Below are 25,730 nucleotides of genomic sequence, written 5' to 3'. Positions count from 1 at the left end.
TTTACATGGATTAGGTGATTTCAACTGTTCAGGTCAGTTAAGTGCAGCTGTCAGTTCTGTGGTCTCTCTGTCTTGTCCCTCTATGTGTATAGTCAAGAATTTGTTTTGGAAGCCTATTTTCAGGCATTCTATCTACCTGATCCCACCCTCTCAGTCTATTTAGATTTATTTTCTCGTGCACTGAATCAACTTGTGATACATTCCTAAAGTCTCATTTCTGAAGTGATGATCTCTGATGCACCCTTCAACACAATGGACAAATATCATTTCTGCAGCCTGGTTTCTGCTCATATCCTTTGATATGGGAACCCCAGTTCCAGATCGATAGGGCACACGAGGTACTGAATGGATTTTGTAGAACTTCATCTATGTCTCTTTTGTGGCTTGCCTTTGTAGCGTACTTCTAATGGTTCCATGGATGGCATTACATTTTAGGACCTTTAGATCACTTTCATAATCAAAATTTTGTTCCATTTCACTGAAAACTTATTTCTTACAACGATTAACTGCAGTTTGTCAATTAAAAGCCAATGACAATGTTAATAATATCCATGGCTTACAAGAATTCACTGACAGAACATTTCCAATTAAAGTATGCTACAAAACCAGCAGCTAATTACAGTGTTAATTTTTTTTTTTTTTTTTTTTTTTTTTAACTGTCTCCTATTATTTGAAATCGTGGACCTGCGCATGGCTGATGAAGTATATGAATTAAGAACAGTCACAGAACGTTCCATATGCAGAATAAACTTTTGACCTGTTTCCTTCACAATGGTAATATTTCAGATATTCCATGTATCAAACAATGGAAACTCCAGGTATGAATATCAACAATGTAGGGAAAGATAGATAGTTACTTACCATAAAGAACACACATCAAGTTGCAGACAGGCATTTATTGTGCCCCTCTGCAACTTGACATGTCTTCTTTACATGTAAGTTGCACTCTACATTTTCCTACATTGTACACATGCCATTTAATTTCAGATGTTTCCACAAGTATATTAAAACAGTGGGTCATGTTACAGTATGCTTTTATAGTCGGTAAAAACCCCATATTACTAGTATGGCAGCCTGCCAAACATTTCATGTAATTTGTACACAACCAGACCAAATCCCTCAGTCAAGTTATTGCGGCCAGTAAAAGTAAACTGCAGACAGTTTACAACTATACTCTAATAAAATTGCATGGTATTATCAGCTTCTCCAAACCACAGCATCTAAAGTTGTAGTATCCTGTAACCTTATAGAACGGGGTAACACTTCCTTAGGCACTGTACAGCAAGGTATGCACTATTCAGCAGGCCTCGTTTTTAACATGCTTTCAGCAAAAATGGCAAAAATCTGTGACAAACCACAGAAATGTTTCCTTGTAGCACATTCCTATTCTGCACAAGAGTTCCTCACAGCAGTTGAGAAATTTTCTGTGTGATTTTATTTGTTTCTATGTGTGTAGCTTTTATTATTAATTCTTTAATTTATTGTTTACATATTTTTAATGTGCATTCCAAGTTATCATGTCCCCATGCCACGGAACAGCTCTATTGCCTGTTGCTTCTGAATCATTCTCCTATGGAGATATGATAATACACTCTTTGTTACCAGTACTGCCAAACTAAAACTGTTCTTGAAGATTGCTCAGTAATTAAGACACTACAAAGCATTTCTACATTTTAAATCCTGGGAACTAGCATTCACTGTTGAGAGTCGTATATACTATTTTCTTGTAAAACCTTCCTCGAAAACTGCTTACAGTACTCACATCATACCTTCAGCCTCCCCCCTCCCATTCCTTCCTTTAGTAATTACTTCTCTGTAACAACAAAACTGTGTCTACAGTAAGACTGCGACGAATTCTGCCCCTACAGTAGCCCTACCAGATCATTAACTGATCTCTATGACATGGTGATATAAAGGATAAAGGGGAAGAGGGGGCAATCTCAATCTTTCGCCCAGCAAAGGCTTGTATTGTGGGGTACAACAACTTTATCGAAGTTCTTTTTTAACAGGGGTTTTGCAGTGTACAAGGCAATTCCTCATATCTTATTGAAAGTTAGAGTGTGGTCCTAGCTTTTAAGCTTTTATAAGAGATTTGTGATTATCTCTGACACTGTAATACAAACCCAATCCACTTTAACTTGCAATTCCAATCATGCAGTCTGTAGTCTTTATTCATGTCTCTTTCACTGACCTATTCCCTTCCTTCTTGCCTTCGCTTCCCCTGTCTTCTCTTTGCATCATCCCCCCCCCCCCCCCCCCCCCAATATGCCCACATGCTCCTGCGTAACTTTTATACGCACAGTTTCACAGCTTTCTTCTGATTCTCACTCTCCTTTGGAAAGACTTCAACCATGTACACAATTAAGTGCAGCACTCATATGCCTGTTACTTTCATTTGTTAAGTAACTGGTGGATTTTTCCACAATAAAGTTGGATATTTAGTACTCCCTTTTTTCCTTCATTATTCTATCAAGCTGAGGTAAGCTTATCTCAGCATTCTCATTTCAATGCACTACACGTCCACCAATCTCACTGAACCAGCAGAAGCATATCAGTAAATGGACATCTATTCTCATGTGCTGTCACCTAAATCGTGCAACACCAGCATCAGCAATGCAGCAGAAGTCCTGTTTCTGTTTCCCAAAGCAAATATTATATATTTTAAAACTTGTCTCAAAAGCACAGCACATGTAACAAACCAAGAGTGAAACACCTACAATGAATGAAATTTCAAGCTCACAATGAGAACTGAAAATTCACACATGAACCATGTTCAACAAACAACTACAAAAAAAACCACTAAGGAGTCAAAGTGTTTCAACACTTGTCCTAACAGAAAGTGAGCATCTGTCAGCACTGTTAAAACAATGCCCTCCTACATGACATTAAGAATAATGTTAATAAAATGATACTGACTTCTAACAAATTGCACATGCTGATACTTGTTAAGAATCATAGACGTTCTAGATAACAAGTCTTTTATTCAGCTCTCATTTTCAATTTAAGTTTTAGACGTTCATATAAAAAGTATTATGAAGAGGAAAGATCACATTACACTCACGAAAGTCACACATGAGTAGTTCTGATTAAAATTTCATACTTCATTTTCCAACATCACTTTCAGCGGTATTTACAAGCTTTTGTTATGAAATTCACGAATCATACAGCACAAATCAAATTAACTAAGAGAGATTAAGGTGTTTCTATAACAAGAGTAGCAGTAACAACAAAAATAAAGAAAAAGACACTAGCTACACACAACAGTTTTGCAAAGAAGAGTAATCTCCGATAATTAATATTAAAGATATATAGTGCAATATAATATTAAATTAATGGGAGTTCTCTCTCTCTCTCTCTCTCTCTCTCTCTCTCTCTCTCTCTCTCTCTCTCTCTCTCTCTCTCAAAACTACCCCCCCCTCACCCCCCCCCCCCCCCCCCCACACACACACACACACACACACACACACACACAATATTTATAAGGGATGAACACAAAGTCTCGTAAGATGATATAATCACTTTAAGTTTATTGAAGAATATAACATGCCAAAATGCCACACAGAAAGAACTGCACTGTACTCAAGACTGTACATTTCCATGTAAACTACAGCATATAGCTTTTGTTTTGCAGTACATCTGTTTTAATGCATACACATATTCAATTATTTTAATGCCTTTTATTGGTAGCATTTTGGCATCTATATAGAAATAACAGGAACAACTAAATTTTAATTTAATTTATTAATAAAGTAGAACAAGATCACAATACAGGAAACCTATACGACTCCACAAGTGTATAATGTGAACCACCAAAAATTTATCTCTACTCATTTATACAGTTACAACCAAAGGACGAATTAATCACCAGCATTAACACACCCAAGTCCTGAAGGCAGGAGTAGATCATCTTGAGCTGAAGATGATCCAACTACCTAACATACAGTTAATGATAACACGGCACTGTAGGTTGGGCACTTGTTCACCGGGAGCACCACACTTTTCCAAGAGAGGGTTTTGAGGTGCACAGTGAAAGGTACATCATTAAATACACAAGGAGCATACTACAAATGTGGAGCTATGTGCAGTAGGCAGGTTGTATTCCAGTTTGTGTTCAGAATGTACAAACCTATGTTTAGAACATCGTCATCTTTGTTGAAATATGACAGAAGAAAGGTAAATGTACAAAGCCAAACTGAAGTTTGTGCTTTGTTGAACTGTCCACAGAAAATTTATGGAGATTTTTGAATTTGCATCTTATAAAACGCTAATGAAACTAAAGACCAGTGTTGAAAACAGAGCAACCTTCCTTCCTGAAGTTATGAACAAGGATAATAGTTCTGTGATAGGCATAACATACTGCACCACATGGATTTTGTTTCCAACAATGCACAAATTCTCCCGAAGTGTAGTAGATTACCCTGTAATGCACATGTGCTTGCAATGTGAAGTGCAATGCAGTTCACATTTATACTACACACCTCTGATTTCTGCATGCTTTTAGCATTTTAACTACAGACTAACATGGGTAATGACATACAACTGTTTCTTTCCATTTTCTTTGCTCTTTTTCTTAAGGACTTCTCAAACAGTAAGCACAAATACTACTACTAGCATTATGCATTACAGAGATACGATCATGGACATGAAATTGTGACCTGTCAACCCCCTCCAAGCACTCTCCCCTGCCATGCCGTTTCGCGACACCAGCAATTTCCATTGACTGGATACAAATGTCAACAGCAAACACACGCCAAGACGAATGTCATCACGACTCGCCATTTCCACTGTCATCTGCATCACCATCACCGTCCGCATCACCATCCTCTTCATCATCTTCGTCATCATCGTCGTCAAGATCATAGTCATCATCATAAAAGTCTGTCATATCAAGCACAGGTTCGGTGGCTGGCTTTGACACCTGTGTCTTGATACAATAGTCCTCTAATGTCGTAGGCACTACAACCCCATCTTTCTCTGCTTCAAGTCGGGCAGCCAACACTTGTTTCCTGGAAGTTAACAGATATTTACAAATTTAAAACAGATTTGTGTATTATTCCATGGCACAAGAGATTAAGTATTTGTTTTTCGTTTTTGAGGCTGATATGTACAAAATCTCTACTGCCTGATCACTGCTTACATTGCATCCCACCACACATCACATAAAACACAAGGTATCAATATTAGTTTAGTGTAGAAGGAATAGCACATAATTTTAACTCCTCAGAATCCCAATTTATTTATTACTTCATAACAACACCGTTTCTCCATTAAGTACAATTTGAGAAAAATTTAGGAGTAGAAAGAGAGTCAGTCACAGGGAGGAGGTATGTAGTAGCAGTCACCAACATGGCAGTCAGGAAACTACTAATAACAGAAACTATACCGTACAACTATTTCTTCAATCAGTGTCATTATGAACAGTGATTTACTCCCAATGTCTGTGAATTCTTGGAATTTGGGGAGGTTAGGGTGGCTTATAGTAACACAGTAGCCTTTATCTCTTAAATGAGGACTGTAGAGAACAACTTGCCCTCATTGTAAAGTTAAGCTGAATTTATTTTTCGATCACAAGGGGTGTAAAAAAGTAACTGCATTGACAGCTATTTACTGAACTTGTAAGTTGCAAGTTTCAGTAAGTAATGATACAGTCACTACTGTATATCATCCAGCTACATCAGTAAACACCTATTCGTATCTTATTCCCAGCTGCAGTTCTGTCTATTTTACTACACCAAAATTAGGTTCCACATACAACATTTGCATATGCCCTGAACCTCTGATCACCCCCATGAAATATCTACAAAGGAGTGACCCCCATGAAATATCTACACAGGAGTGACCCACTGATTGAGCAAGCACTTGAATAATTTAATTTTTTTCCTTCAGCAGTGCTGAAGACCAATTACTGTGCCCAGAAATGAGGACCAACCAAACCACAAATTTTCCCACCCCTGCCACAACCTTATTTCACCACTCACCCCTCTCAATCTTCTACTCCACTGAGCATCGCACACCTCATCCCACTTGTGGCCAGACACAGCCCAGCAGGTACCACATTCTAATCCTGTGCATCTGCTGCCTCTGTCCCAGCTGTTTGCCACCTCTTTTCTGTATGTTTTACAATATTTATGTAGGCAGAATGCTCTTCATTTCTCTGGTATTATTAAGCTTACCCTGTGTATTTTGACTGAAGATTCAATGTTCTTTCTGATAATGATTCTAATTAGTTTTTCAAGCTTTCTTCTCCACGTGGATGTAAGACTGCAGAGTGAAATACCTTCCAACAACCTTTAAACTTTCCCAAGAAACTTCAGATCCTACAATTTACATATTAGAATAAAAATATCCACAAATTCCGTTACAGAAATAGAGGAAGTTAATAATAAATTGAAAGGTGGCCAACAGTAAAATCTGGCCAAACATTAGGTAGCAGTGTGGACAGATAAACAAAAACCATTTAAAATCACTTCCTATTGGGAGGAAAAACTAAAAAGAACTCTCTCTATGTGAAAAAAAGATACAGAACACTAGATAGATCTCAGTGGAATGGAATGAAGATTAAAAGCATCCACATGAAAGAATAAGAAAGTATTACAGGCAATGACAGTATAATAATATTAATAAATTTTGACAGTAACATATCACAGTTACATAAATAAATCATAACTATTAGCTCATCCAACACTAATGAAGTCCCATGATGTGTAGAATTTACAGTTTAGGCAGCATTCAGAAAAATGCAGCAAATATTATTTGCCATGTTCAGTGAAACAGTAAATCATTAGCACTAGTGGATACAGCAGATCTCAATTTCTCCCCAGCAAACTAAAATACCTTTACAAAATTGTTAAGGCTTTCGTGGCCACTTGTTGACAAATTGGCCATTTGGTTCTATCTCTGGTTCTTAGGCCAAAGTTAGTCTGATGATTTTTCTGACTTTTGCCAGAACGAGCGGTTGTCATTCTCAAAGCTTCACTCTCCCCTGCTGGTAGCTCACTTGGGTCAAGCTTGCAGCTGCAGATCATATGAGTGTGTACTTTGTGTGTCAACATCTGGGGCTTTTCCATGGTCATTACTGCTGTGGTTCTCCCCTTGCTACCTGCAAAGGTCTTTCACTGCAGCGCGGGAATCCAGGATTCACTGACCTTGAGGCTTTCCTCTTTCTTGTTGAACCTATTGTCACGTCTGAGGATTTCTATAGCTTCCCTCAAGAAGTAGGGTGGTAGCTCTTCTTCACAGCAAGACCTTAAATGTCACTGAATTTTATTATGTGGTCAGGCTCACACGACTAATTTCTGCAACTGTGCCAACCGGCAATGCTGCTTATGTTCGATGATCCTGGTGTTGATTGATGATCCAGTTATTCCAACAGACTTTTACATGCATATATGATATGTGGTGTATTCCCCACATTACATGTCTGTTTCTTTTGTACCTTGCCAATCTAAAAACACTTTACTCCTCTGTCAGTTTATAGAATGCTTTCCAGGTGTGTGTGCAGTGCTGCGGCTCACATACTCATCTTGCTTGCATTACAAACATATTTATCAATCCTGTTCCTGCACTTGTTAGTGCAGGTATTAGTCCATGAATTGTGTGTGTGTGTGTGTGTGTGTGTGTGTGTGTGTGTGTGTGTGTGTGTGTGTGTGAGAGAGAGAGAGAGAGAGAGAGAGAGAGAGAGAGAGAGATGCACACTGTTTCCCAGGTTTTCGCAACGCCTCGTATCCAGCATATTTAGAAGAGGTAGCTGTTAGTCCTTTTCCATCTTCATAGTAAATTTTATGTCGGCATGGAGACTATTTGGATGTCTTAGGTAGTCACCAAGCTGTTCCTCACCATCACTCCAACAAACAAAGGTAACATGACATTAACTATACCACAGCTCCGAAGTTGTTTTTTGAGAGATCAGCAGTACTAGGATTGGATGTGATGGTCCGGGAAATTTGATTTTGAACTGGGCTGATGGGGTAGTTACGTCCAATGAAGGCTGAGATGACAATGGTGGTGTATTGCTGTAAAGGGTCTGCACCTGAACAAACGTTTGCCAGAAATGCCAAGGCTGCCTGGGAGGCAATAATTGATATGAAAACGATGGCAACTGTCAAAATGTAGGTACTGTTGTTTGATTGTAGATTTAATGTGGACAGAAATGTATAGCTGGCCTTCACTGAGGATGAGACCAGCAGCAAGAAAGTGGCATGGAATTTGAAACAGAACCATGTGAAATTTAACTTTGAGAAGGTATTTAGAGATTCCAGGAATTTTAATACGTCATCCTCACTGTGAGTCCTTATATCAAAGACGTCATCAATGGTGTAAACCAAACCAGATGCTGAAGGCTTATGGATCCCAGGACAGCCCCCTCCAAGTAACCCACGAGAAGGCTGGCATACGAAGTAGCCATCCTGGTTCTCACAGCCATACTCCTGATCTGTTTGTATGTCTCCCCCTCAAAGGTGAAATAGCTGTTGGTAAGTATAAAGTTGATTAAGGTAAGCAGGAAGCATGTCATATGTCTGCCATCAGGTAGGAGCTGAATGAGGAAACATTCAGCACCAGACAGACCATTCACGTGGGGGATGTTGGTATAGACAGTAGAAGCATCAATGGTGACAAGCAAGGTGTGTTGTGGAAGTGGGATGGGCACGGAATTCAGACAATCTGTACTATGTGGTGCAGGTGTTTATCAACTACAGCTTTGAAGCCAGCAACTATAGGATGACCAGGATGATTGATTTTGTGGATCTTAAGAAGAAGGTAAAAGGTGGTTTGGGTGGGTAAGAAGTTGTATAGATTGAGATGGCAGTCCTTGTGAGGGGACTGAGTTTTTAAGGATGGACTGCAGGTCAGTTTGAATCACAGGAATGGGATTTCAATGGCAGATGATGCATGCAGAGGTGTTAGACAGCTGGCGTAAACCTTCACTAATACACTCCTGTTGGTCAAGTATGACAGTGGTAGATCCTCTGTCTGCTGGGAGGATAATGATGAAGTTATCAGCTTTTAGGGAATTCAGAGCCTGGAGTTCTACAGAGGACAAGTTAGGTCATGTTGTAGGGACCTTGAGTGAAGCTTCTGAAGCAATGCTGGATGTGTGGAATTCTTGAAAGGCTTGTAAGGGATGATTCTGAAGTAGTGGTGGTGGATCAGGTTGGGATCGTGGTCTGAACTGTTCAAGGCAGGGTTCAATGTCAGGTTTCCTGTTGGAAAGGTTTTGGGATTGGATTGCAAAGTGATATTTCCAGATGATATTGTGTGTGAAGAAAAGTAGGTCCTTCACCAAAGCAGCATAGTTAAATGCAGGTGAAGAGCTGAAAGTGTGACCCTTGAATAACATGTAATTCAGGTAGGGAAAGAGCTGCAAACAAGAGGCTGAGAACATTGTAGTGTTGTGACTGGTTCTTGTGATTAGAGTTATTACTGGTCTGGCAGGTAGTGGTGAAGGCTGTGGGATGTTAAGGAGGTTGGCCAAGCTCTGTTTCATAGAGAGGAGTGGTGGTTGATGGTGTGGCTGTTTAGGAAGCTGCAGAGAGACACAGGAAGGGTAACACCATAGTCGAGGTAGTTTAGGAGAATGTGAGAGAGCCTTCTTTAGGTGAAGTCTGGCATGTTGTTGCAGTTTGTAGTTGGCTTAGTGGATGATACCAAAAAAAATATGAGGGGGCAGATAGCTGCAGGATTTTGTACAAGGAGAGAAGACTGTTGGAGTGTAAACTGGCAGATGAGGCACACAGGTGACATATTACCAGGGTAGGTGCATGGGATTGCTGTATTTGAAACTGTAGAAGATCCTGGTGTTGAGCAGGATTACATACTGGAACAGGGACTTTCAATATCAGGCCTTTGGGAATAACTCCAAGGGAAAAGTAGGTTCCCAGAAACAGAATGTGCGACCTTAGTTTTCGCAGTGCGAAAGAGTGTTTTCAAAAAGATGGGATGTAATGTGTGATGAGATCATCATGGCAAGAAAGGATGATTCAGTGTTAGAAGTGGCAAAGAAGAGAAGCAGAGCATGGTAAAGGACAGAAAAACAGAAGAAAAGCAAGGAAAACTTCAGAAAAATCAGAAAAATTTGTATTAAAAAAATGAGAACAGACAACGGTTAACAAGAGATAATGAGTGGGTGACAATTTCTCACCAGAAAACTGGACTGGAAAAGAAGAAAAGCATTAGGGAAAGTCACAAAAAGAGAAAATTTTAATTTAAAAATGGGGCAATGGGGAAGTCAGAGGAGAAAATGTAAACTACTGCTTGGAAAATAAAGAAATGTAGGAGACAGCAGTAAAAGTCGATCAGAGTGGTTTGGCGAAAAACAAAAGCATAAAAATGTGAAAAAAATGACATATAAACAAGATAAGTTGAGTGCACACACACACACACACACACACACACACACACACACACACACACACACACACACACACACACAAAAGCACTCAAATTTACAAATAAATCAATGAAAGAGAATCGGGAGAAGGCCCTTGAGTGTAGTGAACCGTAAAGAAATTGTTATCGGCAAATTTGTAAATAACAATGGACCCATCCACGTCACCGAAATCCATTGGCCTCATATTATGACTGTCAATAATTAACTGAAATACTAAAAAACTGGCAGCTGTTAGACAGGTAACCTGCAGCTGGGATTGGGTGACCATTTAGTAATGTAGATACTATTGTAACATCAATACACAATTAGATTTTCAAAGAAAAAAAATTCTTCTGAAAGCAGAACTAATATCTTTGTTGACCTCATCCCATGAAAAATAATAAATCCAGTGACATCAAATACATAGGTGGTTGTTATTGGTCGTGGTGGTGGTGACAATGAAGTGGCTACAACAAAGAATTCTGACACCTTACAACAAGGACCTAATACAGGTACCCAAACCGCAACACATGCTCAAAACAACAACAACAGCATGTAATAGAAATGCCATTTGCATTCCTACATGTTGCACCGTATGTGGTGGCTTCTCAGCTGAAGTATGTGACGTACAATGTCTGTGACGTGCTATCAAAAGCTAATCAAGTGTCATCCCGTTCCCAGGGTGTGTTAGCAAAGCCTTTGGCCTCTAATCACCAGCCTTTTAGATTTAACAATCTTTCAGTGACATACCAGTTACAGTCTTTACTGAATTGTGTATAGACACTGAATTGTTTACGAAAAAACTGATAAGCCAGAACATTATGAGCACTGTACACCACGATGTTTGAGGCTTCCTGGCAGCGCTGCAGGCACATGACGCACCAACGACAGCAGAGACAGACTAGGAATCACCCTAGCAAATATATGGGCTGCAAATGGGGAAATCCAATGGCGTAAGTGACTTTGACAAAGTGCAGATTATCGTTACTCAGAGCCTGTGAACGAGTGTCTTGATAACACCAAAGCTCGTCGAACATTCATGTGCTACTGTCTTGAGTCTCAAAGAGAGGTAGGAGGATAGTGAAACTCCCTCTAGGCACTAAATGGTTGGACATCAATGACTTCATGGGGATATGAAGTTCGGAGGCTTGTCTGCTCCGTAAAGTAAGAAAGAACACAATGCTGGTGCACGCTCAAGTGTTTCGGTGCACATCGCTTGTTGTACATAGTTGAACTTACAACGCCACAGTTGACCATCCCTTCGTGTTGACACCTTGACCCAACGACATCGTAATTACAATTACAGTGAGCACGGGACCATCTACTGTTGATCAATGGAAACTTGTCCGCTCCTCAGGTCAGTCATATTTTTGCTGTACTAGATCGATGGTCATCTCCACTAACTCAGCTGTCGAGTTCAATGGCAGCTTGAAATGTGCAGCACGGGTGGGAGCAGTATTATCCTATCGGAGACACACTCCTGCGCGTGTATGGGACCTGTGACAGTAATCGAAGACATGCCGATAGCTGTGAAACACCCACATCCCTTCATACACGATGTCTTCCTAGACAGCACTCATCTTTCAGCAGTATAATCGTCCATCTCTCAGAGCCAGAACAATGCTACAGTGGTTAGAAGAGATTTTTAGTGAACTCATTGACGTGTAAGTGACCAAATTTGCCCAATATAAATCCTATCGAACCCATCTAGGTTCTATTGGGCACCATCACCATGTACGAAACCCAGCCGCCCGTTTACACAAATTACATGACCTGCATGTAAACATCTAATGCCACATGCCTCCACAAATGTATCAACAAACTTTCAGATCCCTGATAAGCAGAATCAGTGATTTATTTTGTTTCAAAGACAGATGAACAAGCTATTACACAGGTTGTCATAGTGTTTTGGCTCATCAGTGTGTAATTCAGCTCAGACATTTAAAGCATTTCTCCACTGAATACTGTTTTATTCTCCTTGAAAATGAGCAACCTACGTTGGTGTCAGCTGTGCAAATCAAGCACAGTGTGGTCACATAAACCACATCAGCGGTAGACAGTTGTTTGATAATACTTGTCTCATTATGATGGTCCTTATACAGCAGCTGTGATGGAAATGTGGCAGCAGTGACAAGTTACACTCTTGGCTTGAGAGAAAGCCTTCTCATTTCCAAACACACAAGAAGAAAACATTGTGGGGAAAGTTGATGTTTCTCTCCCACCTAACACTGTTGCTACTCTGTGGTATAATACTGCGGCCATTAACTTAATCCCTAAAAGAAGTTATTGTGGTCACCAAAGAGGTGCAGGTTTTTACAACCTGAATAAGGATATAGGATTGAAAATGAAGAGGATGCACCATAAATGGCAGGGGGGTTTGAAGAAGTGAAAGTATTATACATAATGTGACAGTTGCTTGCATGCTGGCTTTACCTCAACACGTGACAATACTGATAGAAGAGACTACAGTGTGTGCAGAGTCTCAAATTTTGGCAGCAGCATGTATGCTTCAAAGCAAGTTAAAATGTAGTTCCGAAGCCATTCATTCCAACTAGGTTGATAAACGTTTCCACTTCTTTACTAGAAAGCCTACTGAATTAGAAGCACAAAAAAGAAACTTTTGTAAGCAAAAAGTGCTTTGCAATCATCATACAACGTTGCATATAGAGTACTAAGTACAAAAAGCTCTGTATCATTGGAGTGCAACTACTACTACCGGTTGCTACTGATTATATGACTATTATGATCAACACCTCACTGGGGAAAACTGAGGGCATTGTTTGACACTGGCACATGAGAGCAGAGACGCAGAATTCAAACATATGACACATTATACCAATGCTGTTACTTGAAAAAGTAAAACAAATTCGGGTGCTGATGACCTCGCTGTTTAGTGCTCTAAGCCATAAATCATCAAAACAAAATCAATACGAGTTGTAGCTCGATGAGGCTACAGACAATATTAAAGTTTCACCTTTTTTGTATGGTTCTCAGATGCTAATTCCATTGTGGAGGACTTTCTCTTTGGCAAAATTGTCATTGCAAGTACAGAAGCTGAAGGCTTGCTTGTGACATTGAACAAATTTATGTTTGAAAGCAATTAGGAGTGGACGTAGTGCACAAGTTTCTACTGAAGGTGGTCATGCAACTCCCCACTTTTGGAGGGTTGCAGGCCTTATTCAAAACGAAATTTCAGTTTCAGTGTGGATATCTGAATTGTTCATAGAGAACCACATGCACCCAAAGCATTGGAGACCTCTACTAAACCTGGTTGTAGAGTATGTGGTGAAACAAGTGTCATCAACATAGCGGTACCATTTAGCAGGCTTTTTACTGGCAGTCTGCAGCACTCGCTGTTCGAAGATCTCCATAAATAAATTGGCAACAGTGGAAATAAGTTGTCGTCAGGCAGTGTTTAAATGAAGCCTCTATGTCAGTCATAAAAATATCTGCTATATATGAAATATATAGCAGATATACTGGAGGGACTGCGCAAGAAGAAAGCACAACAACTGTGTACGCTTACTTTCCTTTTTCCTGCTACGCTGCCAGGACACCACGACAGTGCCGAAGTTTCTGAAGGTTTCACTCGGCGCAAGCGCACCGTATTTACAACTGCATGGAACTAGCGATGCTACGGGAACAAATTCACTAAACGCGGTGAGAACTAGCAGAAATTAGCATTAAGCTATTATATCTCCATTTATGTATATCAGTAACATAATGAAGTGTTATGACTGGAATAAGGTGGACTGTCTAACGTTCAGGACCATGGAGCTCAGTGCAGAAATGGCAACTAATAGGCAGAAGAGGAAATTCGATGGCCTACAGAAAGGCAGAGGTGAAACATCAGTTGCTGGCAACTCTTGAACTGTGATTAAGATGTCTGGGAGAGAATTAACGAAAGAGGAACATTCAGTTTTATCGAAAGGAGGCAACTTTGCAGTCACACCACTGAAGGTTCCTACGGAGGACATTATAGCGAATGTGGAGGTAGAAATCCGTTTATCATCGCATTCCACGGATGAAATCAGGACTGAAAGAGCCTGAATTTTACACCAAGCGAAACCACCTACCAGCAATTTGTCTGAAGCGGAAAAGAGGGCACTGAGGGAGATCACTGTGGATAAGAACATTATTGTACTTGCAGCTGATAAAGGAAATGCTATGGTTTTGCTGAACACCGAAGATTATCACAAGAAGATTAGTGACCTTTTGGATCCCACTACATACAAAAAGCATCAGAAGGATCCTACAACCAAAATTTTGAGAAATACCTATCAACTGGTGAAACAATCTTCGCTTTCTTCAGAAGATAAAAAACAACTATGCAAAACGAAAGCTTCTCCACGCAGTTTTTATGGACTCCCGAAGGTACATGAACACGGAAGTCCAGAGCAACAACGGTCATCTACTGGAAATGTTTTCCTACCGTTCAATAATAAAGTCACAGACCGTATCGGGAAAGTTCTGACTGAGTCTGGGATCAAAACAATCTTCAGACCCACCAAGAAGATTAAGGAATATTTAAGAACTGCAAAAGACGCCAGACATCCCCTAGCAACACCTGGGGTATACAAAATTCCATGCAGTTGTGGACAAGTATATATTGGAACAACGAAAAGAAGTGTAAACACCCGATTAGCCGAACATAAAAGAAACTGTCACTTAGGACACATCGAAAAATCGGCCGTAGCTGACCATGTCTTTCGGGATGGGAATTACGAAATAAAATTTAGTGAGACAAGCGTTCTAGCACGAACATCCCATTATCACGCGCGCATGGATAGAGAAGCAATAGAAATTCACAAACACCATAACAATTTTAATAGAAAAGAGGAAGTTTTAAAGTTGGACAAGATATGGATGTCGACGTTGTGCCAGCAGAATGACAATCGATTACTCTTAATCGAGAATGATGATGCCTTCCAAAGATAGGCATACCATCAGCATCACGTGATGAATGGTGGTGCCCCCCTATGTGCTCTATAAATGTGAGAACCAGTGGCAGTAGCCAGACGACCTCAGAAGAGATGTCTCCCACAGATGGAGACGAAACGTCAGATGGAAATTTTATACATTGACCAAGGCCTCTCAGCCCCGAAGTTGCAACTGAACACCAACAACACTATTATGATTAGGATTATTTGTACCTCCTCTTGAATGCAAATTTCAGTTTTATGTATTAAAGTGATCTTTGTATTAAGGTAGTCTCTAAGGATGTCAGGTTGGTTGTTAGAGAACCTGAAGGTACTATTCGGATCAGAAAACTAATTCATGAATAAAAATAAATTTATAGACATACCTGATGATATTTTCATACTCCTTGTCTTTGCCTTTTGAATCTCTCCAGCGCCTGAACATTACTGACGCATCAACATTGGCAGGACTGAATGTGTTGGGCTCATTCAGTAGAGAAATTACCGACAGCAGGATGGTCCTGTTAACAGAATTATTGTTCAGTATTTAAACCATTATATAGTCAAAGTAAAACTAGTTATCATTTAATATGAAAAGTTTAATAATTGCTCTAACAGAAGCAAATGAAGACCAGAGAACGAATTAAGAAACTGTGAAAGACACTGAATACCTTAGCTTTGGAGATTTTAAAGCTGTTATCAATGTTCGAAATATATTTCCCCTTCCCCATTTCTGATTCATTCCATGGTTCCCCGTTATTGCAAACAGGAGATTATCCTCTTTTCTCCAAAATAGTGTAACTACTCACTTTTATGTGGCACTCTGAAGTAGGGTAATACACAACTACTAAAATAAATCACATAGTATGTGTAAATATGTAAACAAATTTTACATGAAATAGATGTGTTACCTGACATTCTGCGTGGGGTTCCACATCTCACAAGGAAGTTCTCCACTCTGAGGATCATGGACTGGAGGATGCAAGATTGAAATACACAGATCACCATTCTGCAACATGAGAAAAACCATATTTGCATGAAAGACATACAGATAGTAATTACTTTGAACATTACAAATAACTAACATAGGCAGAAGTGTACGATTTCTCACTGCATGGATAATGAATAAAGAAGAAAAACAAGGAAGGGTCTGACTATTTGTTGGCAAGGCTGTTGTAGACCGAGCACAAGCTCAGATGAGGAAATAAATCAATGCTGTACTTTTAAAGTGAACCATTTGTGTTTAGGACTTTAGGAAAAAAACTGAATGCCTGGGAAGTTCAGTTACAGCGTTTCTTAGAGAAGGAGGGGTCATAGTTAAATTCTCAGTTAGACACGCAGATTTAATCTGTGAGAAAGTTTACTATACTTCCTCCTTTATTTAGTTATTCTGTGATCAATAGATTAGCACGTATTGATAAGGTGTGTGTGGGCGAAAGGGGGGTATTTTATGCAGAAATGTATCACCTCGAAGAATGCTTTCTTAACATTTATTATATGCACATGTACCATCATTAAAGTTGCACATCAGTTGAAAATTAGTGGTGGCTTAAAATGAATTGAACATTTCAAATCCACCTGTGGTTACCTTCTATCCTGCAGTATCTCCTTATATGTATCCCCGACTTTTCATTAGTTCTCTTAGCAGCGTTTTCCAAAATACCAACAATCTTAGAAAATATTTACACTCTGTAGCTTTATGGATAATACAGAATACTAGATCATTTACTCACCTCATACACATTCGGATGCCATACTTTTGTAAGAAAGCGAATGCTGGGTGGTGAATATGGATAGTCAGGTGGAAACTTCATGTGCGCCTGCAACAGAGGAAAATTTTACATTAAACAATGGAGTAAAATGGCCCATAGCTGTACATATTTTACTACAGTTATCTTTACAAAGAGCAAATATTTATCGCTCTTCAGAGACTCAACTTTTCTTTCAAATCTCATGTATTATAAAGTTATCATATACACAAAGTCCTCAGAAAACCTGCTTTGGTCATAGACCTTTTTATTTGATACTAAGACCTTCGAAAAATACAAATATCTTTCTGTCAAAACAGCTAACTTCTCAGTCTTACAAAATAGTCTAAATGCTTACACTTGCGTAGCTTTATATTATAGAAAAGTTCTGCTTGAAACAATCCTCCTAATGGTAGTGATAATGAGCAAAATGACAAATTTGAACAATAGTTTTCTATTCTCAAAGAGGATCATACATCTCACTAGTTGTTGGCATTTGACACTTTCCTGCATTGCCGTCTAATGAAAAAAATACAAGCTTACAGAGTATCGGAGCAGACCTGTGAATGGATTCAAGACTTTCTTGCTGACAGAACTCATCTCGTCGCTCTTAATGGAACTAAATCGACATATGTAAACGTAATATCTGGAGTACCACAGGGAAGTGTGATAGGTCCATTGCTGCTCACAATATATGTAAATGATCAAGTAGAAAGCGTTGGATGCTCTTTAAGCCCATTCGCTGATGATGCAGTTGATTATACCAAAGTAGCAACGCCAGAAGATAGTAAGAATTTGCACAACGACCTGCACAGAACTGATAAATGGTGCAGACTATGGCAGTTGACCCTGAACGTAAATAAATGTAACATATTGCGCATTCATAGGAAAAGAAATCCATTACTGTACAGCTACACTATTGATGACAAACAGCTGGAGACAAAGTCTGCCATAAAATATCCAGGCGTAACTATCCAGAGCGACCTTAATGGAATGGCCATATAAAACATATAGTGGGGAAAAGCAGTCATAAGACTCCGATTCATAGGAAGAATCTTAAGGAAATGTAACTCATCCATGAAAGAATTGGTTTATGAGATGCTTGTTTGGCCGATTCTTGAGTATTTTTCATCTATCTGGGATCCCTATCAGGTAGGACTGATAGAGGAGATGGAGAGTATTCAATGAAGAGCAGCACGTTTCATCACAGGATCGTTTAGCTGGTGAGAGTGTGTTACGGAGATGCTAAACAAACTCCATTGGCAAACGTTACAAGAGAGATGTTGCGCATCACAGAGAGATTTATTGCTGAAATTTTGGGACAGCACTTTTCAGGAGCAGTCAGACAACATATTACCTCTCCCCCCCTCCACGTATTGACCATGAGGAGAAAATTTGAGAAATTAGAGGCAATACAGAGGCTTAACAACTATCATTGTTCCCAGGCACGATTCTTGAGTGGAACAGAGTTGGAGGGATCAGATAGTGGTACCAAAAGTACCCTCTGCCACACATCATTAGGTGGCTTGCAGAGCATGATTTAAATGTAGATGATGTCCATTATAGTAATACATCATTTACATTGCTTTCCATAAACAAGGTTCAGAAAAAACATACACAAGCAAAAGTTGACTGTGCAGTTACAACAACAATTCTGCACAAGTCTACAACAGATGATTCACGTGCATCATGAATACATAGATAACTATGTTTAAGAGTAGGCCAACAACTGTTGGAGACAGTAAGAGACAGCTGTCACACACAATTTGATTGAAAGGTCCAGAGTGAAGGCAGGTCAACTCTCCAGAATGATGGCACGTCACTTCTAGTGTTCACCCTACTCATGTTTACAGACAGTAAGAACAATTACTAACCTCATGTTCTTTATCTGGAAGGTTCAGCCAACAACATGTTAAGGCTGCAAAGTGCACTGAAGACCTTTATATGCCATTATGGGCATTAATGATTACAATCGCAATCTCATCACAGCTGACCCTTGGAGCAACCACAAGATGAGTGATGTCATCAAGCACTGCACATAAAGACTCAATGCAGCTGATGTGCACACAAGCATGACAGCCGTAAGTTTACTGCTCAATGCTTACCCAAGAGGGAGAGTTTGCAGTGGCCTTCTCATCTTCATGGACAAATTTAGTTAGCTAGCAAAGTAATAACAGATGTATTTGATTTGACATAAATCTCAGATCTCTTATGAGACACTGTACACCTATAAAATTGAGTCATTCAGGTGAAGCAGAATGGGTATGTTTGGAGAGAAGGGTTTATACAGATCTACGAGATACCTAATAATTATACGGACATGCAAACCTACTTGTATCTGCATGTGATATGGTATAACTCCATGCACTTCTAAATGAACTGGCATCCTTGATGCTTACAATCTTTAAGTGTTATCAGTGGGCCTACATGATTATTAGATAATATATGACAATTATCAACCACATGGGGCTTTTTTTCCAGTGATAAAAATCTCCAAGAGCACACAATTCAGCACTTGAGTGGCCAGCTACCTCACAACCAGAATTCCATGAGCATACCTGGCACACTACCGAGCATTTGTGGGTGTTCAAAGTCCGAGCATTTGCGGGTGCTCACAGTCCTCCTTCCTGGACTCTAGAAGTGTTGAGAATAGCTTTGCAAGAATAATAAGATGTTTGAATGCAGTCTACAGATGCCACCAAAAAGCATTAACCCACTATAGCATATGCTGCATTGCTGTTCTGAGGACACTTAAGTAACTCTATTAAAATTGCTTGCTTCTTTCCTTCCCATTTGCGTTTTCTCACTTCCTTGTTCTCTACATCATGCAGTTACAAGGAAACGACGCGACCACAAGGTTAGTCCTTGATCCATTCTTCCATCGTTCCTTCCTAGTTTCCTTATTAAGGACTGTGCGCACTTCAAAAGCTGGTCACGGCCACAAGTATCACGACGGGGTGAACTTGGATTTCCTCATTTGGAAGCAAATAACCCCATGAGACTTGTGGTACCACTACAACTATCGACCGATTAAAATTACTTCATAGTTTACGTCTGTCACTTGCCGCTACAGTGTTGCCACATCGGCTACCGGCTACCGCTTATAGTTTACACGAACACAGCGTAACTCGGAGCAATGATAGAAGTGGCCGCCGCGAGGTATGTAGCAAATGCGAGATGCTCTGCCAACAGCTGGTTTAAGTGACCGGTGATTAAACTGCAGCAGACGACGTGTGTTGTAGCTCTGAATTCGAACTCTTGTCTTAAGCTAACCACAACCTCCTTATATGCAATGTACCCGAGAAGACGGCGGTCAATAATGTGCGGCATAAGTAAAATCACGATCGCTATGTTCACAGCGATTAATGCTAACCTCTACGAGCAAACCCCAGACAGAAAATAATTAGTTTCAGCGCTAAAAGCAAACAATTTCACGCTATCATTGGTTACCTGAAACTATACATACGAACTGACGCGTTATCATTCGATGAGAAATCCTCGTTGGCACTTTGCAAATTATAGGCAATACTGGCAGATTCGAAACGAAAAAATAATAGTAAGAAAAATAAGAGCAAAAGGAAAGTCAACACGACGATGAAATTGATGCAAAAAACTATCAGAAAAAATTACATTTAAGCCAATAACAGAATAACAATGAACACTTTTGATTATACTTAGAAATAAAGTTCCGCTACATTTAACGAGACTCGAGCCTCGGACCTCCTTCAAGTCAGCTTTATATGCTAACCATTACGTTATGCCACAACACGGTTCAGTAATTATAAATGTAGCAGTGGTCACCCAGTCACAACGATGAATTGATTGCAGCCTTCAAAAATTCGGCTTCACGCAATGTCGTGGGAAGCTTTTCAATCCAGTGTAAGCCGATCTGTGTGATTATTGTAACAGTACATGTGACGCTGAATCGCGTCTTGTGAGGAAATATCCGGTAGTGGTGTGTGTGTGTGTGTGTGTGTGTGTGTGTGTGTGTGATGAAATACGAAATGAAAGGGCCAAACCCAGAATGCAGGATACGAACAAAACAAGAAAAAGCCGGACAAGGCAGTGGAAGTGACCTGAACGATTGTTGTGGCAGTCTGGCTACGGCGAACGGTTCGGGCGTGACTGAGCGCTCTGCCTAGGCAACCAACCAGCTCCAACGTCAACTAACAATAAGAGGTAATTTTAATCGAACTGTAGTACCTTCATTTGCTTACACGTAGCTACCTGCCCACGTCGAACGGCCCAATTGGACCGTTGTGGTTGTGAGACACCGCCAGGGTAACTTGCACGCAGATAATTTTACGTGTGCGATTTCATAGAAATTTATAAAGCTCATCAGCAGCCAAAGCCTAAGCGCATCTACAATGGACACCGTAAAGTTCCTGTTTATCGAATCAGGCGATGAGCGGAATCGTTTAGAATACAATTAAGAAAGGAAAATGAATAATGTTTTTCTTTTTCTATTTCCTATCATCAGTAGGCCTATTACTCGCTAGGGAATACTTGCCACAGGCAACCTAACTGAACCAAATCTCCATTATACAATCATGGTCCAACCCGCGTCAACCTTAAATACCATGTCGCAGTTTCTACACCGAGTAACCAGCCGCTATTGATGGAAAACAATGCTGAAAACTGGAGACTAATGCGTGAAATGCAACGCATGTGAACCATTTCAAAATTTTACTGGTTGCCGTGCAACAACATTAGGAACAAAATACGATCAGCAACACTGTTACGCATATGCTTTCTGTTCCCAAAACTGCTCGGAAACATAACAGCAGCACTCTGTAATCATACTCTAACTGTTAGGACTAGATCAAGTTTTGGTATGCAACCGTAGCTTCTTTTTGTTTGCTTTAATTTTGTGTCAAACAATTTCATGCATCTGAAGCGAGTTATCTCGAAAGGATTTTACTTGTAAAGAGTATTTACACACTAACTTCTGCACGTTGGCTTCCTCAAAATTTCGTAGAACGCAGTGTATAACTAGTTTTTAAGACACAAGAGAAGAAACGTTAGATTTGACAACGTCGAAACAACACACACACACACACACACACACACACACACACACACACACACACACACAGAGAGAGAGAGAGAGAGAGAGAGAGAGAGAGAGAGAGAGAGAGAGAGAGAGAGAGGTGGGGGGTATTTCCTATTTGTTGCACACTCCTCTCACATCAGAAAAATTTCCCCACAAGGCTACTGACTCGTTTCTGACTCATTTCGTTTCATTTTCAAGATTTTGCTCTGCGTATTTCAAAGTTTTCAATCTGTTTCTCGCATTTGGTGCAATATTCACAAAAAAATCTATGTAGACGCTTGCCTGGTTCTAGCTGCTACAGAAATGAACGTGAAAATTAAGCTATTCCTGCCTTGAAAGACTCGCCCGAGTCTAGCAGGGTTATATCGTCAAAGAGGGCCCATATTTTGGCGGACAAACGTCATTAGCACGAATTTTGGCTATTCTACCCGGCCAGACTCGTCTGAACTTTTCACGGATGTGAATTTTTCGCAAGTTTCGTTGTTAAAGTTGCTAATCTACTCTACGTTAGCTGGGTGGGAAGCGGAGAAGATACATGTAAAACAAGTTGGCGACGACGGAAGAGGGGGAGGGAGTGATCGTAGCGCCTGACCACCGCAATGCGCTTTGCCACGGTTCTCAGAATGGGACACCGATGAAGCCTTGCTTACGTAACCAATTATCAGTATACTGTCCCGCTTAAGCCACTAGCAATTGAATCGTGGCCATACTTCTCCTCATATCCTCTGGTCAATACTATTTTAATGTTAATCTCGTTCCAAAACAATTATAAATTCACAGTTCCTTATTTGCGTAAGCTTTATTTCGTTACATGCGCTGTTGTAAAAATCTTATCTAAGGCTGAATTATTTGCTGTGTGAAAAAATAATGACTAACAAAGAAATTATTTGGCTTTCACTACTTATACAGTTCTTGTTATGGTACGCTTTCTTAAGGTTAATTCCTATTAAATCACGAAATTTTCATTTAAGAACTCCCATCGATTTCAATTAGAAAGATAAACTATGTTGACATCTAAAATTCATTTTGATTACTCCTATCGACGGCACTCGCACGCAACTGAAAGTAAAACCCTTTTGATAGAAGATCAATTTATATTTAGATGAATTAACAAAATGTAGTCGCTAATGCTAGTTTTTACTGTCATGACCTATTGTGCCGAGTGAAGTAGTACTATATCGTGTGGAAGAAAGTAGTGGTACATCCAGTGGACACCATGTGTCAACAATATCTAGTGTAGAATTCAGATGTTTTGTGGTGATACAAATGAAATTAACTTACGAGTTCATATTAGTCTTTGTAGATGGAAGAGTCCGAGACGACCACGAGTGACTGATGAAGGTGCTGAACAACATTAGAGTCTTTCATGCGTAGCCCCAAGGAATCAAGTTCGGGAAGGCTAGTCGTGAATTAGCAATTCCAATCGCGTCTGTATGGAGACGTAAGGATTCGCTTACGACGTTGTTGTACGCATTTGCTACAAGTTCTAAAGCAGACTACGTTTTACGTGCCAACTTTGCAAAAGAAATGTTGCTGCATGCCGCTAAAGATTTTTCTGGATCGTGTCGTTCAGAGATGAATTGACATAACATAAATGGAAAGCTGAAAAAACAATGTGCGCATCTGAGCGTCAGCAAATCCCCACGAGATGGTACAACTTCAAAGACTCTCCCTAAATAGATTGATCTTAGTGATATATTCCGGCGGAAAGTTTAGGTGCCTTTTTTTCGATAAAGCAACTGTAACTGGTGTTCTTGTCTTTATGCGCCAGAACTATGGCTCTTTCTTCAACTGGAAGAAGCTGAACCACAGCACTATTTGGCAGAAAGATGGTGCGCTGCCTCACGGCAAAACTCAATACGCGATGGGTTAAACGACGTTGCATCCGACCGGTGGATTGGCTGCAAGGAGTCTGATGACAGAGCTTGTTTCGCAAGGCCTCCATGTTCAATCAGACGCCATGCGATTTTTTACCTTTAGTGGTTCACACAGGATGATGATGTGCCTCCGCAACCAGCTGACCTACCCGAGTTAAGAAACAGGACTGAAGCAATTGTTACAACAGCTACGCCAGAAATAGTGATCAAGATTTGGGAAGAACTCGCCTATCGACTGTTTGTGTTGCGTGGCAAGCGGTGCTCATAATAAACACTTGTAAGAAAAACTGAGTTGTTCTTTCATTTAATGTATTATTTATAATTGTAAGATAAACATAACATATATTACAAAGCCTTAAAACATAGATATTTATTTTGAAACACCCGGTACAATCAGTATCTGGAAACTATCCGTCCACGAATTTGAGAAGTAAATTACAAATGATCTGGAACAGATCTAAGAACTTAAATAACAACAAATTTTCAAACTTTTGACACCATTAAAACTTACGATATAAAATTGAAGTGTGCATTCATCAATATCAGTATTTCACTCAGCATTGCAATTTATTGTGAAAACAGAACTATAGACCGTACATGTGCATGTACATGACAGGAACGCTACTCCTGCCAGCCATTTCTGTCTACATTCGGGTAGTCAGTCCGTCTTATTTTATTGGTGTGTGTGTGTGTGTGTGTGTGTGTGTGTGTGTGTGTGTGAGCGCGGGGGGGGGGGGGGGGGGGGGGGAGGACTGTGTTCCCTTTCTGTCTTCGCTTATTCAACTTCCTATTGTTTGCTCGTCGTACCTCTCGACACAAAACCGTGGCGGATTTGTTGCAGATAAACGTACAGCCAGGCTGTGAATAGATGTCTTTACCTGGCTGGCATGTTCCCTACAGACGGTCAGAAGGCAAGCCTATCCATTTGGGAAAGTATCCTTCGCTGAACATAGCTTATAATTTTCTAGCAATACTTCCTGTTTACGAGAGGTTTTCATGTTACTTTGTTCCCTCGTATTTAGATGACAAATTGGGAAACTGCTACGTGTAAAAACGTAAACCATACTATTAAAATTTATTTTTCTGTGCATTCCCTTCCGACAACTTACAGTTCTATTCACCGTATAGTCTTTTCAGAATCCCTGAGTTTTCTCCGAAATTTCCAGTAAATTAAATTTTCCTGAGCATTTCCGAGTTTTTCCAGCCAAGTTGCCAGCATGATAAAAGCTTCCCGCTGCACTTATTTCGAGCGTTGCTGCCAGTGAATCTGTCGAGCAGGCAGACAAACAGCAGCGGAGGATACTGCGGCCCGTGGTGACCCGGGTGCACTGCCCGCGCCGTCCACGTGTTATCGACCGAAGTGCGGAGCGAAGCGTACCCCGAGCTGCTTTCGGCAGGCTCACGTTCAAATCTGACACACGGGCAGTCCCCCCGACAAATGACAAACGCTCAGAAATAAACGCGCAAACAAAAACTACCAATAACAAGGGTTCTTAAGGTCTTGCCGATCGTTGCGGTACAAGTTGCCTTGCTACCGTTTCCTCGGATAACCTTGCCCGTCTCTTCTGAGGCTTCTTGAGTGACGCGCGAGATTACGTAGTTGCAACAGCAGCGATACTTTTCGAATCAGCGTCAGCGTCTCTATTTCTCCCCATAATTTTAGATGAAGGTAGGCCTGTTCTTTTTCATGACTTCCCACTCTCGCTGTAACTTATTTAAATTATTGTTTGAAATGTCACACCTGAGTCTATGGTTCACCAATCCGAT

At 40.2% G+C, this 25,730-nt stretch overlaps 1 protein-coding gene across 1 annotated transcript in view; it reads right to left on the bottom strand.

Moving 5' to 3' along the window:
• Window positions 1-3,722: 3,722 nt before the first annotated feature.
• The window catches only part of LOC124615770 (ubiquitin-conjugating enzyme E2 R2), an 80,243-nt gene continuing 58,235 nt past the window's right edge, over window positions 3,723-25,730 (bottom strand). Inside the window, exons 2-5 of the mRNA XM_047143869.1 lie at window positions 17,019-17,105; window positions 16,197-16,294; window positions 15,672-15,806; window positions 3,723-5,006 (exon numbers count right to left, since the gene is read on the bottom strand). Coding sequence (XP_046999825.1) covers window positions 4,766-5,006; window positions 15,672-15,806; window positions 16,197-16,294; window positions 17,019-17,105 — 561 coding nt within the window. The 3' untranslated portion in view covers window positions 3,723-4,765. The remainder of the gene's footprint in view (window positions 5,007-15,671; window positions 15,807-16,196; window positions 16,295-17,018; window positions 17,106-25,730) is intronic.

This window comes from Schistocerca americana, chromosome 5 (genome assembly GCF_021461395.2).
Source record: "Schistocerca americana isolate TAMUIC-IGC-003095 chromosome 5, iqSchAmer2.1, whole genome shotgun sequence".
Classification (NCBI taxonomy): domain Eukaryota; kingdom Metazoa; phylum Arthropoda; class Insecta; order Orthoptera; family Acrididae; genus Schistocerca; species Schistocerca americana.
The sequence above is the reverse complement of the archived record's forward strand: the minus strand, read 5'-3'. Positions and strand labels throughout refer to the sequence as shown.